The 16,079-nt window shown below is 46.3% G+C and overlaps 1 protein-coding gene across 1 annotated transcript in view; it reads left to right on the forward strand.

Moving 5' to 3' along the window:
- KCNQ1 (potassium voltage-gated channel subfamily Q member 1) overlaps nt 1–16,079 on the forward strand; it is a 549,152-nt gene that overhangs the window by 93,217 nt on the left and 439,856 nt on the right. The window contains exon 2 of the mRNA XM_024209178.2: nt 7,647–7,737. Coding sequence (XP_024064946.2) covers nt 7,647–7,737 — 91 coding nt within the window. The remainder of the gene's footprint in view (nt 1–7,646; nt 7,738–16,079) is intronic.

Below are 16,079 nucleotides of genomic sequence, written 5' to 3' on the forward strand. Positions count from 1 at the left end.
GATATCTCATGCATAATAAGCATGAACACACACACACCCCACCCCGTTTTTAAACATGAGTGCCTAACCAGGCTGCTCATCTGTTGTATTTGGACACAGACTGGCACTTAGGCATTCTTTTAAATGCCAAACTGAACCCCCCTATTTTGGTATGATCAGTTTTCTTTTGTCTTTCCTTTTTTGGAAATAGTGCAAGGGGAGAAGAGTCACAGTGGTGATTGCATCCATTACTCTGTGTACATTTGCACTGCAGCTGGGAGAGAGCTTCCCAGCTTGGATAGACAAACACATATTAGCTCGGCTGGAATTAGCACGCTAAAAATAGCGATATAACTGGGGGGCGGCAGCTCAGGCTAGCTATCCAAGGGTGTACCCCAGGGGTCCGGATGGGTTTGTACTCTGGAAGCTAGCCCAAGCCACTGCTACCCCCGGCTACATTGCTATTTTTAGCATAGTAGCTTGAGCAGAGCTAGTGCCTGATTGTCTTCCTGAGCTGGGAAGCACAATCTCAGATGCAGTGTAGATGTGCAGTCTGAAATCCTTGACTTTTAGACACTGGAAAACTTAACTTCCATGCTTGATTAATATATCTCTAGTGCATTTAATACAATATGAATGAAGAGAGAAAGGGTCAAACTTCTGTGAACTGATGGCTTAAGCACCTATAAGAATGTTATGCCACCTCATCTGTTCCTGGTCCCTCCCGAGCAGTAACCCATGTAGTCTTCTATTTGTATCGTTTCCTGGTTCAAAAACGTTTGTACTCAAAAAGGTATAATTTCCTGGTTCAAAAAGGTCTGTACCATGATAAAAGAAGACTAGGTCAGCAAAGATTCTTCAGGCAGCAAAGAGTGATTCAGGACTGGTGGGGACCGACCACAGCATTCCCCTGGGATGCCCACCTGGATGTAGACTCCTAGGCCCTGATACAGTGCTCATTAAAGTCAATGTATTGGGCCTTTTACTCTATGCCTAGAGCTGACCCTGGAGAGAAACTGGTGCATCAGGCAAATGCAGAAAAAGTGCTTCTGTGCTGTGCAATTAATTGAGACAATGACCCACAGGGAGTATTATTTCTCATGCATAGCTGCATTAAGCCTGATGTGTTCTGCTTCACAGCAATATGAAGCAACACCTATTTTCTACCCTTTCTTGCCAGGGTGTGCTCAGTCATAACCCAAAATTAACTCCTTGCTGACTACCATGAGCTATTATATGAAAAAAAATTATCATAGAATAGGAGTTTTCTTTTCACTGACTGTATGTAATAGATGCAGATTTGGACCATTTCTCATTGACTAGATTTTGCTGGTGTTTAGTGCTGATTGGAAAAAGTCAAATAGCCTTTCCTGAAAGAGGAACGTGATTTGCTGCCATCTGGTGGTCAAATTTATTGACTGGTAAATCTTGTAGTAGGTGCGTCAGCCAGTGGTTGTCGTTCTTGTTACTCTCAGGCTTGGTCTACACTAAACCCCCAAATCGAACTAAGGTACGCAACTTCAGCTACGTGAATAACGTAGCTGAAGTTCGAAGTACCTTAGTTCGAACTTACCTCGGTCCACACGCGGCAGGCAGGCTCCCCCGTCGACTCCACGGTACTCCTCTCGTCTAGCTGGAGTACCGCAGTCGACGGCGAGCACTTCCTGGTTCAACTTATCGCGTCCAGACAAGACGCGATAATTCGAACCCAGAACTTCGATTGCCAGCCGCCGAACTACCGGGTAAGTGTAGACATACCCTTAGTCATAGATGCTGGCAGGCCTATGCCATACACAACACTGCATACAACTTCAGTTTTCTTGAAGGCAACTCTTTAGCATTTGTCAGGCTTTTTACTAAGGTACCATTAGATATTTATATGTATCTGCACCCACTTGTATTAGCTAGTGACTCTGCTATTTCTCATGGCATGTCTTCCCTGGGAGACTATAGAGTGTAAATGGGGTGAACAGTTGCTTGGGTAATGTGTGTACAGATTTCAAATTATTAGCTACATCCTGGTGCCAACCTATCATCTCGGTGCATTTGTTATTTCTAGTTAGGAGGGACAAAACAAGTAGACAAGTAAAATATCATTAGTTTTTCTTTATCATCCATTGTTACAACAAGCAACAGGTGAGCAGATTTTCTGCCTGAATTGGTAAATTTTCTCTGTGGGAGACCCTTGTTTAAAATACTGGCAGCAGGTCACTGTATTAACCTCTTTGCCTGTACAACTCCCCACCCTGTACATGTCTGTCTCTCTTATATATATTGACACAACTTATTCCATTTGTCTCAAGCCAGTGCTGTAAATCCTTCATTTTCAATACCATGAATTTCATTTGCGAACTTGAACAAACCAAAACGAAAACCAAAGGGTTAGGGTTGCTTGGAGGAAGTAAATAAATCTGTTATATCGAAGGTATTGTGATGCCAGCTGGAAGATAAATAACAGCAGTGAGGTAAAAGAAAAACTTGAAGGAGACAGGTTGAGCAAGATAGTGTGGAATTTATAAAAAGCCTTCTGCAAGAATCCTAGGTGAACTTGCATTTATATTTCATCCATAACCTTATGTCCCCCATTACTACATGGCTGATGAAATGCAAACTGTGCTCTCTGCATACATCTGGATTGTGATTTTTTTTTAAAACACAGAAGTTCAAATTCTTTTTTCTCTGCTTATTAGCCTAATCCATGTGAAACAAGAAAGAAAAGTCTAAACACAAACATCCCTCCCAATGCTCTTGAAAGAGTTTCATAATAGTATCTATAACAGTAACATTATAGAGGGGTTAATGTAAAGACCAAATAATGGCAAGGAATGCATGCGCAACTCACAGTTAAGTAGCTGTGTGCATCTGAAAGCAGAATTTGGACTGCAGGGCCCAATCCAATACTTGCTACCAAGTATAGTGTTTACTCCCGTGAGTAGTCCTATTCAAATCAATGGGATTACTCTTGGTAGTAACTGTTTTCAGGATCAGGCCTATTGTTTGTTTAAAAAAAAACCATAACATCTAATCAAAACCATAATTTTAGGCAAAGGAGTTGCCTAAAAATGACTTGGTGGATTCAATCCAGACAACTAACCCTCATTTTGGCTGAGTGAAATCTGAAATACAGTGGTCTGAGTCAAGACTTTTGTGTGTCTCATGAGTAGGGCCCTACCAAATTAATGGTCCATTTTGATAAATTCAAGGTCATAGGATTTTAAAAATCTTACATTTCACAGTTTCAGATATTTAAATCTGAAATTTCACAGTGTTGTAACGATGAGGGTCTCAATCCAAAAGGGGATTGTGGGTGGAGGGGTAGCAAGGCTATGGTAAGGGTGGCAATACCGTGACACTCCTTATTTCTGCACTGCTGCTGGCAGCGGCACTGCCTTGAGAGCTGGGCTCCCAGCAGCCGTGCAGAAGTGAGGATGGTGTGGTATGGCACTGCCACCCTTATTTCAGCACAACTGCTGGTGGTGGCACTGCCTTCAGAGCTGGGCTCCCAGCCAGCAGCCGTGGAGCTTTCTGCAGCTGGGGGAGGTTCCCAGAGATGGGTCTGACCAGCCCCAGGAGCAGTCTGTGCAGAGGAAGAGGAAGTCCCGTCCCTCCCCAGCCCAGCTGGGACAAGCAGTGGGAGCCCGGCACATGATAGGAGCCCCCAGCTGGGGTGCTCCCAGCCCTGTCTCTCTCTATCTGCGAGTTCAGTTCTTGGGGTTTAAAGGGGCCTTGGTGTGTGTGTGTGTGGGGGGGGGAAGTAGGATTGCCAACTTTCTAATAAAAAAACCAAACACCTCTGCCCCGCCCCTTCCCTGAGGCTCCCATGCCCCTTCTCAGAGGCCCCACCTCCACTCGCTCCATCCCCTCCCACCGTCGCTCGCTCTCCCCCACCCTCACTCACTTTCACCAGGCTGGGGCAGGGGGTTGGCGTGTGGGATGGGGGTGAGGACTCTGGCTGGGGGTGCAGGCTCTAGGGTGGGGCCGGGGATGAGTGGCTTAATGTGCAGGAGGGAGCTCTGGGGCTGGGAACGAGGGGTTCGGAATGCGGGAGGAGGTGCGGGTTCCGGCTGGGGGTGTGGGCTCTGGGGTGGGGCCTCCCTACCTCGCCTGCACAGGCCCAGTCCAATCGGTATGCTCAGAGGCTGCCCACTGGATCATGTCTCCTTCAAAAACTTGCTACTGCTGCTGGAAGAGGAGGAGGTGCCCCAGGAAAATTCCGAGGTGGGTCTCCCTCAGTTACTCAAGTTGAAGCTGTTGCACTGTGGATAAATACTTAGTCATTGGTGAGAGAGAGAGAGATTCGGTAGCCAGGTGGTTAGGGTACCTAGAAGGTGGGAGACCCAGGGTCTAGTCCTCCTCCTCCAGTGAATTTCATTATTTATCCACAGTGGAACAGCTTCTGCAGAAGAGACTGAGGGAACCCCACATCAAAATATCCCACAGCCCAGTGGTTAGAGCACTCTCCTGAGAGGTGGCAGACACCTGTTCAAATCCTTTCTCCCCATTAGGCGGGGGGGGGGGGATTTAAGCCTGTTCTCACTCGTCCAAAGTAAGTGCTCTACCCACTGGACTAAAAGTTAAAGGTGGGCACCACCATTACTACTTCCTCTTTCACACCCAGCCATTTTGTATGGAGTGAGGCAGATGCCTAACTCACTGTCACAAAAAACAACTTAAGTGCCTAAGCAGCTTGACTTCAGGAGGCAGGTTCCCATTCATGAATCGCCAGCAGAGATAGGCACCTCCCTCCATCCCTGACTTAGGTACCTATTTCCATAAGGGGAAGGGGTTTAGGACATATCCCTCTCATTGGCATCTTCCATTGGCTAGCTTACGTGGCTCCCTGCCTAGTGTGCTGGCTTTTGTGGATGGCATTCTAAGGTGCCCGTCTCTTCCATTCATTGTATAGGGAGCCTAGGCAACCTCAGTCTTTGTGGCTCACAGTGTTTGTCCCTTTGCGGATCTGAGTTTTAGCCTCTCTGTCTTGGTTCCTCATCTGTAAAATGGGGATAATAGCACTGCCTTACCTCACAGGGGTGTCATGAGGATAAATATACTAAACAATGTGGGGTGCTCAGATATTATTGTAATGAGGATCTTATAGTACTATAGATAAATTAGAAGTGCTTATACTATAACTACTAGTATCTCAAATATGTCTTATGTTGCCAGTCCTCTTTTGTTTACATTTATAAAATATTAACTTATCTACTTGTGATGACTAGTGAGATGATTTTTGATTAAGATATTTAGCCAGTGTCTTCCTCTAAATGTATTGATCCAAGTCCATCCCTTCCTACTAAAAGTGGGAGGAAGTCTCCAAGGAATGCCCCCATATTATCCCACTGGGTGGGTATAATCAATGTGCGCATGCACGCAGCTCAGCCACATGGCAAACACTGTAGGATCTCCCCTCCCCCCCTGACCTTGATGGGTCTCCCAGTCTAGGTGAGAGCCAAAGCTATCTAGATAGTGGCCCTATGGTTTTACACCAGGTCACCCCTCTCTTTCCCAGCAACAGTACCCCCGAGCTGTGTTATCTGCTCCGGAGGTTCTGCGTGGGATCAAACAGCAACCTGCATCTAACTAGCCCCCACGTCACCCCTCCCATCCCCCCCCCCACACACACACTCTGTTTCAGCTCCTTATTTCCTGATCTGTGCAGTCTCAACTCTCTCTTACCTCCAGAGTGGACCCTGGAATGCATGGAGAGGCTTCCACTTGGTCTAATGGTGGGAATGAGGGTGCCAGGGATGTGGTGCTGCCTCCCTTTTGTGTGTGATGGTCTTCTGTGCTTGGTTTTGTGGAGGACAATCTGGGCCATTATTATGTACTAAGTAACCTAATTAAAATTTTACACTGATTAAAATAAATATAGAGCTACTGATCTCATCACATACCATTGAATGCTGTACTGCCTTGTATTCTTAACAGTTTATATATAATCTAAATCTATTTTATTTATAATTTCTATAACAGTACTACATTGACGCATGTTAGGGAACTTCTTGTGCCTACTCGGGCCAGTTAGTGTGCGACACTTTGGGGCAGACTAGAATTTACATCCCACGGCTGCAGACAAGCCCTAACCTAACAGTTAGTTGAGAAACAGAAAATATGCAGGTGGATAGTATGAAACTGTAGCTGCTGGGGAACATTTGTAATTTGATCAGTTTTTTGGGATTCAAAAATGACATACAATTTACAATAGAATCCCAATTCTTTGAATGCCCATTTCCCACCTCTCTGACCCCTTCTAACCTAATGCTGAAGATGTTTAGTGTCATCCACTTGGTTTACTTAAACGGAAATTTGACTGCACTATTAACTCTTCCATTAGATGTCAACTAAAACTATTACTAGAATTAGAGATTAATCCTATTCCACAACTTCATACAATTCTAGAGGAAATCTTTTGAATTCAGAGCGACACTTGTGACTTCTTTCCTCTATGAATCAGACATATATTTGTCAGTCATTGGGAAATCTAATTAATTAATTAATTAAACAACGTTTTTAAAAGTAAAATTATTGATTCAAATATAGTCAAGAGGGACACTATAAATCTCTATAAAATAAATAAGTAGCGTTATAGGTTTTGATCTGTAGACCAAAAAAGGCTGATGGGTCATTCTAACCTTACTCCTTGTATGTCAAAAGAGATATGCCAAATGACTTGCAAAATGTATAAAATGACAATCTGGTAGGAATGTATATAATCCGTGACAATATTTAAATAATGTCACAAGTAAAAAAAAACAAATGTAAATGGAATAATAATTCTCAAAAAATGAGTTTCTTAAAATACACCTCTACCCCGATATAACGCTGTCCTCGGGAGCCAAAAAATCTTACCGCGTTATAGGTGAAACCGCATTATATCTAACTTGCCTTGATCCGCCCGAGTGTGCAGCCCCGCCTCCCCGGAGCACTGCTTTACCGCGTTATATCCGAATTTGTGTTATATCGGGTCGCGTTATATAGGGGTAGAGGTGTAATTGTTGAAAGACCAAAAACTCCTGTAAAATACATAAGAATGGTCCTACTGGGTCAAACCAAAGGTCCATCTAGCCCAGTATCCTGTCTTCTGACAGAGGCCAGTGCCAGGTGCCCCAGAGGGAATGAACAGAACAGGTAATCATCACGTAATCCATCCCCTGTTGCTCATTCCCAGCTTCTGGCAAACAGAGGCTAGGGACGCCATTCCTGCCCAGATTGAAATATTCCTTTGACTCCCACTGGAAATCAGTTTTAAATAATGCAAAAGGTATGCCAGAAACAGGACTATAACACAAGTTCAATGTCCAAAACAGGTTAGGGTTTGAAGAGGCTTAACTTACCACATGGAATTTCCTGGTCTTCCTGATTAAAAATGTCCAAACATTCTTTTTTCTTAACCAGTGGCATTCTTGTAAGAAGAAAACTTCCCCAGACAAGTTTCAAGTAAACAAAACAAATTTACTCCATGTTTGAAAATAAATAAATTGTTCCACAAAAAGAAAAATGGCTCCCAAATTGTTACATTTATGTTTAAAAGAAATTATTTCTGTATGTACAAAAGAAATAATGAAATTAAAATTTAGTTTATTTTGCCTGCCCTTCCTCCTCCGCCCCCTTTTTACTAAATTATAGTATAAGATATTTAGTAATGTTTACTTTTTTTTTTCCAGTTTCCTTATAGTGCTGATCTGCCTCATATTCAGTGTGCTTTCTACAATTGAGCAATATGCAACTCTGGCCACAGGGACATTATTTTGGATGGTATGTACATTGATGTTCATTGGATTAATATGTCTCTGTGTATGTGTGTTTTCCTATTTTTTTTCTTAATTCGTATTTTTATGACTTGTTAAAATTCTGCCCTGTTACCTGGAATTTAAAACAGTAAATTCCTGCACATGCTCATTCATTATGCATGTGTTTCTTCACTCCCTTACACCAGTGTACATCCAGAATAACTCCATAGAAATGAATGTAGCCACACAGGTGCAAAATCAGGATGAGAGGGTAGTCAGACCCTGTATTCTGAACACCCAGAATTTCTGATGCAGCATGTCTGACCCATTTGAGACTGTTTCAAATAAGACTGCACCACTTCTCTTCCTGGAGTTCGTCCTTTCTTTAACCTCTCTTAGTCCACCGAAGACAATGGAAGCACTCCCATTGACTTCAATGGGAGATAAATCCAGCCTTAAGGCCCCATTTCACAGGGAGAAGACCGTCAGCTGGGTTAATTTGTCATAGCTGAGGATCTGCCCAGGGGCTTTCTCTTCAATAGATGCTTTCTCCAGAGCCCATCAAAGCTGCTACCTGTGTTTTCCAAGGGGATGGCTAAAGACAAATGCAAAGCTCAGGGCAATATTTCCACCGCACTCTAAGCACCTGTTATCTTGAACATGTGGGTCCATATTCAAGGCCTAGATTCTAATTTTCAGGGAGGTAATTCATTTGTTGTCACAATACTGCCAAGCTTCTTCAAAAATAAGTGTAGGTGTGCTGTCATAGGGTAACTGGTCCCTTTAAGAGGGAACAGGTCCAGTTCTCCTGTGCCTAACTACAGTAACTGACTCCCAGAGGGGTCAGATAGACAACACCTAGTAGCATCTATAAAAAACAGAGGGTGAGTGCTGCGCTTGAGAAATGCTGGAATGCCAGTGCCAAAAGGACTGGAAATGCCATAAGACTAGGGTTACCATATTTCCACAATCAAAAAAGAGGACACTGGGGGGGGAGGAGCCCCGCCCTAGCCCCGCCCCCATCCACTCCCTCCCACTTCCCACCCCCTGACTGCCCCCCTCAAAACCCCCAACTCCCCGCTTCTTGTCCCCTGACTGCCCCCTGCTGAGAACCCCCCACCCTAACTGCCCCCCTAGGAACTTACCTGTCCCCTGACTGCCCCGACGCTTATCCACTCGCATGGGTGGCAGGGTTGTAGAAATTTTGGTGGTGCCCAGAACCTGCCCCCCCCCCCACCTGCCTAAGGCTCTGGGAGGGGGATTGGGTGGGGGGAGGAAGTCTGGGGTGCAGGTCCTGGGTGGGGGGAGGAAGTCTAGGGTGCAGGAGGGGTGCAGGGTGCAGGCTCTGGGATAGAGTTTGGGTGCTGGGTGCAGGCTCTGGGCTGGGGCAGGGGGTGGGTGTGCAGGAGGGAGTGAGGGGTGCAGACTCTGGGATGGAGTTTGGGGGTGGGAGGTGGTGCAAAGGGAGGGGGTGCAGGCTTTGGGAGGGAGTTTGAGGGCAGGAGGGGGGGTGTGGGAAGGGGGAGGGGGTTTGGGAGTTTGGGGATAGGAGGGGTGCAAGGGTGAGGGCTGTGGGGCTGAGGATGAGGGGTTCATGATGCAGGAGGGGGCTCAGGGCTGGGGCAGAGGATTAGGGTGCGGGAGGATGAGGGTTGGGGCTGAGGGGTTAATGATACAGGAGGGGGCTCATGGATGGAGCAGAGGATTAGGGTGCGGCGGGATGAGGGTTGGGGCTGGGGATGAGGGGTTTGGGGCGTTGGAGAGGCTCAGGGCTAGGGTGGAAGGGCAGGGTAAGGGCAGCCTGTCTTGCCATTTGTGGATGGGGGGCACTAGGACCCGGGGGCAGCAGACAGCAGTTGCTGCCGGCTCTGGCAGTACAAGCAGGCATGGGAGAGGCAGGCGGGGGGGGGGGGCTCACGGGGGGGGGGGGGGGGGGGGGGGGGGGGGGGCAGGGGGAGGGGCCGGGGACCCATCCAACCCTCCCCCCGCTCCCTGACTGCCCCCTGGGACTCCCCTTACCATGCTCATGTCCACGTGTAGGCAAAACACGGCTGCAGCAGCAGGGGGGAGCAGGGGAGGGCTCTGGCTGCTGGAGGCCAATGGGAGTGGGTCAGTCGGCCCAGCCGCCCAATCAGCAGCCGCACTCTGCATGGAAGGGAGGGAGGGAGGGAGGGGAGGGGAAAAATCCCGGACCTTTTAACCTTGTTACCAATTCCTCCCGGACGGCTATTTAGAGACGCAAAAGCCGGACATGTCCGGGGAAATACGGACGGATGGTAACCCTACATAAGACACCATTCCAGCTCCCCCAGAAACTGCTGGAACAGCATCCCAGAGTGTTCTGGCAGGACATGAGCACTGATAAAGAGCCAGGAAGTAGTTAAGAGAAGGAGAAAGAAGAGGCAAGCAGCAGCAGGAGGAAGAGGAGGAGCAGGGAGCTGGTGAGGGTTCCCTGAAGTGAGCTGCATGAGCCCCCTCAGAGAACAGGAGTGGGGAGGGGACAAGCTGGTGCAGAGGAAGAACTGTAGAGAGTTTGTGGGACGGGACTGACTGGAGTTGGGGAAACCCTACCGGGTGGAAGACTCATATGGCAGCCTTTAGGTAATAGGAAAGATCCAGGGCAGGCCAAACCCAAGAGAATAGGGTGATTCTGCAGGAATTCAGCAGTCATAGGCATGGGGAGCACAAGGCTGTGGGGAGCCCACTCGGAAAAGACCAGAGATGAGGATTATTGCAGAAGAGTTGCAAGAAAATTGAAAGGGCCAGTGGGGTGGAGACTCTGGAATAGGGATTGTGACCTCCTAGGTACATGACTTGGAGAGTGGGGGTCCCAAGATAGGGATGGCAGAGCTGGTGAATTGCTGTCTTTTTATCTTGTTTTACTTTGGGGTTTGTGAACTGTTTCACTTGGTGGGATCTGCAAATGGCTGCACTTAAAGTAATAAATGATTCCTGGACATTGGGATTTTATTGAATTCTAAGAGGGACAGCGTTCCATTCCTGGGCACATCAAATGGTTGCTAGTCTAGTCTGTGGAAAGGATGGGCAAGTTGGTCGACTGAAGAAAGGGAAACTGAGGTAGGATGCACCTGTCACTCTGCGGTTGGGTACTTAAGGAAAAGCTGCCATAATGGGCCTTATGAAAGATGTGTAATAAGATAAATTGTGATTTTAGCAGTAACTAGTTAAAGCATTGCATTCAGGACAGAAAATATGATGTTCCGTTTTCAACACTACGGACTTCAGTCCATTCTCACTTCTGTCAGTATTACACTAGTATAAACCCAGAGATATCAATGGACTTCTTTCTGAGTTCACTGTGCATTTGTGTACGTGAGATAATTGGGCCCTATCTCTAATTCTTATGTATTCATCTGCTAGGGTGACCAGACAGCAAAAGTGAAAAATCGGGATGGGGGTGGGGGGCAATAGGAGCCTATATAAGAAAAAGACCCAAAAATCGGGACTGTCCCTATAAAATCGGGACATCTGGTCCCCCCCCCCCCACTATCATCTGCTAGTATTTTACTGGTATTGGGTTCGGAACCAGTCATCATTTACTATATCATAATACTGTGCTTCGTATTTATGTAGTGCCTTTTGTCAAAGATCTCAAAGCATTTTATAAAGTTAATGTGGGCACATAACATTATCATAGACTCATAACATTATCCCCACCTATGGCTGAAGAAAATCAGAGACAGACACATTACTTGCCGAAGATCGCATGCTGAGCCAGAGTCCAGAGTGAATGTAGGTCTCCTGACACCCAAACTCTTCCTATCACCACTAGCCATACTGCCTCCTTGCAGGATAGTTTAATATATTAATTTATATACCCAGATATATGCAAGTTCATGTTCCCTTTTTGTTAGGTAAGTGGAGTTTCCCTTGATGGGATATTTTAGGACACACTGTTATCTCTTAAACCTCACTTGTGCTATTAAGCTTCCAAATACCCTTGCTTTAAGGGTGTTCCCATTGATTTCAGTGTATAACCATTATGTTATATAGAACATTTACCTTCCTATAGGCCAGGGGTGGGCAAACTTTTTGGCCCAAGGGTCACATTGGGGTTGCAAAACTGTATGGAGTGCCGGGTAGTGAAGGCTGTGCCTCCCCAAACAGCCTGGTCCCCACCCCCTATCCGCCCCCTGACTGCCCGCCTCAGAACCCCCAACCCATCCAACCCCCCTCGCTCCTTGTCCCCTAACCGCCCCCTCCTGGGACCCCCTGCCCCAACCGCCCCCCCCAGGACCCCACCCCCTATCCAACCCCCCCATTCCCCGTCCTCTGACCCCTGTCCACACCCCCACCCCCTGAGACTCCCACGCTTATCCAGGGCTGGTGCAACCACTAGGCGAACTAGGCGGCCGCCTAGGGCGCCTAGTGGTTGAGGGCGCCTAAAAGCCCGCTCAAGTGAGGAGGTGGAGTGGAGGTGAGCTGGGGCGGGGGGCGCCGGGAGGGCCGCCCGCAGTAACGGGGGTGGGGGGCGAACAGGGGAACCACTCCCCGCCCCAGATCACTTCTACTCTGCCTCCTCCACTGAGCACACAGTCCCCGCTCTAATTCTCCTCCAATCGGCGCCGCAAGCCTGGGAGGGGAGGAGAATTAGAGCGGCGCTGGCGTGCTCAGCGGAGGAGGCGGAGCGGAGGTGAGCTGGGGCAGGCTCCTCGGGCGGGGTTAGCTTCCGCGGGGGGGGGCTCCCCGGGTGGGCGGGGTTAGCTGCCGTGGAAGGGGGCTCCCTGGGCGGGGTTAGCTGCAGAGGGGGGGTAGCTGCTGTGGGGGGGGCTCCCTGGGTGGGCGGGGTTAGCTGCTGCGGGGGGGGCTCCTCTGGCGGGTGGCCGTGGTTAGCTGGGGCGAGGTTAGCTGGGGGGAGGGGGTGGCGCAAGGTGGAAGTTTCGCCTAGGGCGCAAAACTTCCTTGCACCGGCCCTGCGCTTATCCACCACCCCCCATTCCCCATCCCCTGACCGCTCCCCAGAACCTCTGCCCAATCCAACCGCCCCCTGCTCCCTGTCCCCTGACTGCCCCCCGGATTCCCCTCCCCTTACCCAACCCCCTGCTCCCCACCCCCTTACCATGCCGCTCAGAGCAGCATGTCAGGCAGCCACGCCGCCCGGCCGAAGCCAGACACACTGCCGTGCTGCTCGGCAGGAGCGTGTAACCCCGCTGCCCAGAGCGCTGCCGGTGCAGTGGCGTGGCTGTGGGGTAGAGGGACAGTGGGGGAGGGGCTGGGAGCTAGCCTCCCCAGCCGGGAGCTCAAGGACTGTAGTTTGCCCACCTCTGCTATAGGCAGCAAAAGGAGCCCCTCTTCTACTCATACATGTTTGTATTCTGGAGGAATGTGGGATGTCTTGTAAAAGTGTAGCTTTCCATGATGTTTCTAATCTGGAATTTCTAATCAGTTGCATCTTAAGAAGTGAGGTTTTTTTTACCCACGAAAGCTTATGTTCAAATAAATCTGTTAGTCTTTAAGGTGCCACCGGACTCCTTGTTGCTAATCTGGAATGTGTTTTAAATCACTAGTAGTACAGTGAAGTTGATGCTTCCCCTTTTAATGTTATTTGCTAATGTCTCTTTCTCTCTCTACCTATTATCAACTCTAATGCCTGAGGAAGCATTTTCAGGATCTCTGCCAGAAACCTGTCATCAAACTGTAGCAAGAAAACTTTTTCAAAGAATTATTCAAATTGTTGAATCACAGAAAAGAAATTAAAACTTAAATCGCCCACTTGACTCAAAAACAATTAACACTTGTGCATTTGCTGTATGTTTCTGTACACCTTATTCAGCTGTCTACTGTGCAGAAAACTATTATCAAGAGATGGTCTATAGCCTCTGTAGGGAAATTTGGAAAGTGTATACTCTTCCGCTAATACCCACTACACAATCTCTGTAGACTTCAACCAATACAGCATTCAAGTGCAATCTCAATATGATTTTTAAAAATGGGAAATTTAAAATTCTTCTCAATGGGTAAAAATATTCTCTGTAGTGACTTTAAAATTAATAGTAGAAAAGCCCCTCAACAGTATACAGTCATATACCAGTTGTTTAAAAAAAAATACTGCTTCTATATACAGTGATCACTTAAAAAGTAAAAAATGGTCATTACTTACTACCAGTGGTATCTGAGAGATCAATTTTTCATATACTAAGACTAGTGTTAATATTACAGTAATGGGCATATGATATATTTCTAAACTAGATTTTAATGGCAACCACTATGTATATGACACCATGTATAAGTTTAATTTCGTGTTTAGTATAGGCCGCTTCTGTGAGAGGAAGGTAGGGAGAGAGAGGTTTGAGTCCATCTACAATCCTCCCTTTCAATAAATGGGATTTTGTATTAGTTGTAGACATTTCTGCTTACCTATACAATAACATTCACTTTTTATAGTATCTCCTTCAAAATTATAGTGCACTTAGTGTGATCAGTACCGACTGGTGTAATATTTCATATTGGGTGCATGGTATCAAATTCGGTGAAACCCCTCATGTCAACATAACCAGTTGTATTTGATGCATTTGTTTCATGCTATCATGGAACATACAACTGATCATCACTGGTATTGGATTACCTTACTTACCTGCTAGAACAAATCTGCATTTCTGTTGTTCTGATGACAAAAGCTATGGTTAATTTATAAGCAGTTAATCCTGCATTGGGAATTCCCACTACTATATGCATCAATATTTAGCAATGGCAAATCCTGCCTTTCTTTTCCCAAAGGGTTAATTTTGGAAGTTCACATGATATATAAAATAGGGTCAAGTGCCTGTTTAAAACAAAAGGCTGTGTTCTGGCAGTCAGTTCAATAAAGAAATGTATTCTGTATTCATCGAAGTTGTTTGCACAGAAACTTTTATATGGAGGTTTAGGTGCACCCACGCATGTGATGCAAAAGCAAATATTAGTCTGAGTTTATATTTCAGTATGCAGGGAAGGGCTGAGTCAGCTGGCAGATGTTTAATGAAATCTCTACAGTAAATACATGAGAAATTGTTTGTTATGTATATATTGTATATGGGAGACTCTTCTTGAGAGCATCTTCATCAATGACTGACTTGACTGTCAACATGGAACGATTTTACATTAAATGATCAAATGTGTGTCCCCACAGGCTATAATTAAGGAGCTGGTTATTGAACAATCCCCTCCATGCTGTCTGACTTGCATTGGCCCTAGAGAGTTTATCCGACTGCAGTGGAACTATTCATGGAGTTAAGGTGCCATTGAACATCATAAGTAAGGGCATCAGAATGTGACTCATATTAGTATCTGCCTAGCAAAGCTTTCTATGCTGATCTTTTTATGATATTTTTATGTAATATGTTTGACCATGGGAACTGAACTTGGGATGCTCTTAGATGGGAAGTAATGGAAGAGCTCCTCAGAGAGAAACTACAATATGACTTCAAGGATGGAAGAAATAGAAATGAGTAGCTACATTCAAAGGTCAAGGAGTGCAAAAATAGGAGTGCAAGCCGCTGCTCCAAACAAAGATGTCAGAAGGCATGAGGAGAGTTCAGACAAACCTGTGTGGGAGTGCTTATACCCATATTTTAAATGTAAACTTCTGTCATACTCCTTTGGGTCAGGGAATATCTTTTTGTTCTGTGTCTGTACAGCACCTAGCATAATGGAGGCCTGGTCCAGGTCTAGGACTTGTAGGTGTACTGCAATACAAATGAATAATACTGATTTGGGGGAAAACAATGAATACAGGTGACATTGCTGTTGCCAAGCACGGATGAAGAAAGAAACTAGGTACATAATAAGAAGGGCAGGCAAGTTAACTTACAAACTAGTTTTAATAAAAGAGAGGCCTCAAAGGCCAGCTATGTAGAAATGTCTATCAGAAGTGGAGTAAGATGCTGGAGGAAGTTGTTGCTGTCTGGATATAGCTCTGATAATAGGAAGAGTTAAAATTAGACTGGAGTGAATCTTGTGGAGTCTGAGGGTCATGAGGCCTCTAAAACTATTGTATAAAATGTTGAGTTTCACAATATAAGCGTGTGTTTTGTGAGGCCAAAATTTAAATAAGTGTCTCATCCTCATTTGAACTCTGTAAAATTGGGTCCCCATATCCATTTCTTTTTCCCAAGAGGGCAAGTACCAGTGCCCTGCCCAAGGCAGCTTTTCCATTGACCTTGGACAGTGGGGTCCTTCAGCTAAGATCGAGTTCTCCATAAATCCAACATGCTATGGGGTGGATTTGGAGGCAGAGACCGTCCCTCTGCTTGTACCCAAGTAAATATGAGACTGTCGTCTGAAGGGCTGATCAACAGAACCTTTTGCAAAATTGAGTTGTGTATATAGCAACTCTCACATTTCCAAAGTGATTTATGTAGAAGAAGT

This window comes from Terrapene carolina, unplaced genomic scaffold, assembly GCF_002925995.2.
Source record: "Terrapene carolina triunguis isolate 2854851 unplaced genomic scaffold, T_m_triunguis-2.0 Scaffold171, whole genome shotgun sequence".
Lineage (NCBI taxonomy): Eukaryota > Metazoa > Chordata > Testudines > Emydidae > Terrapene > Terrapene triunguis.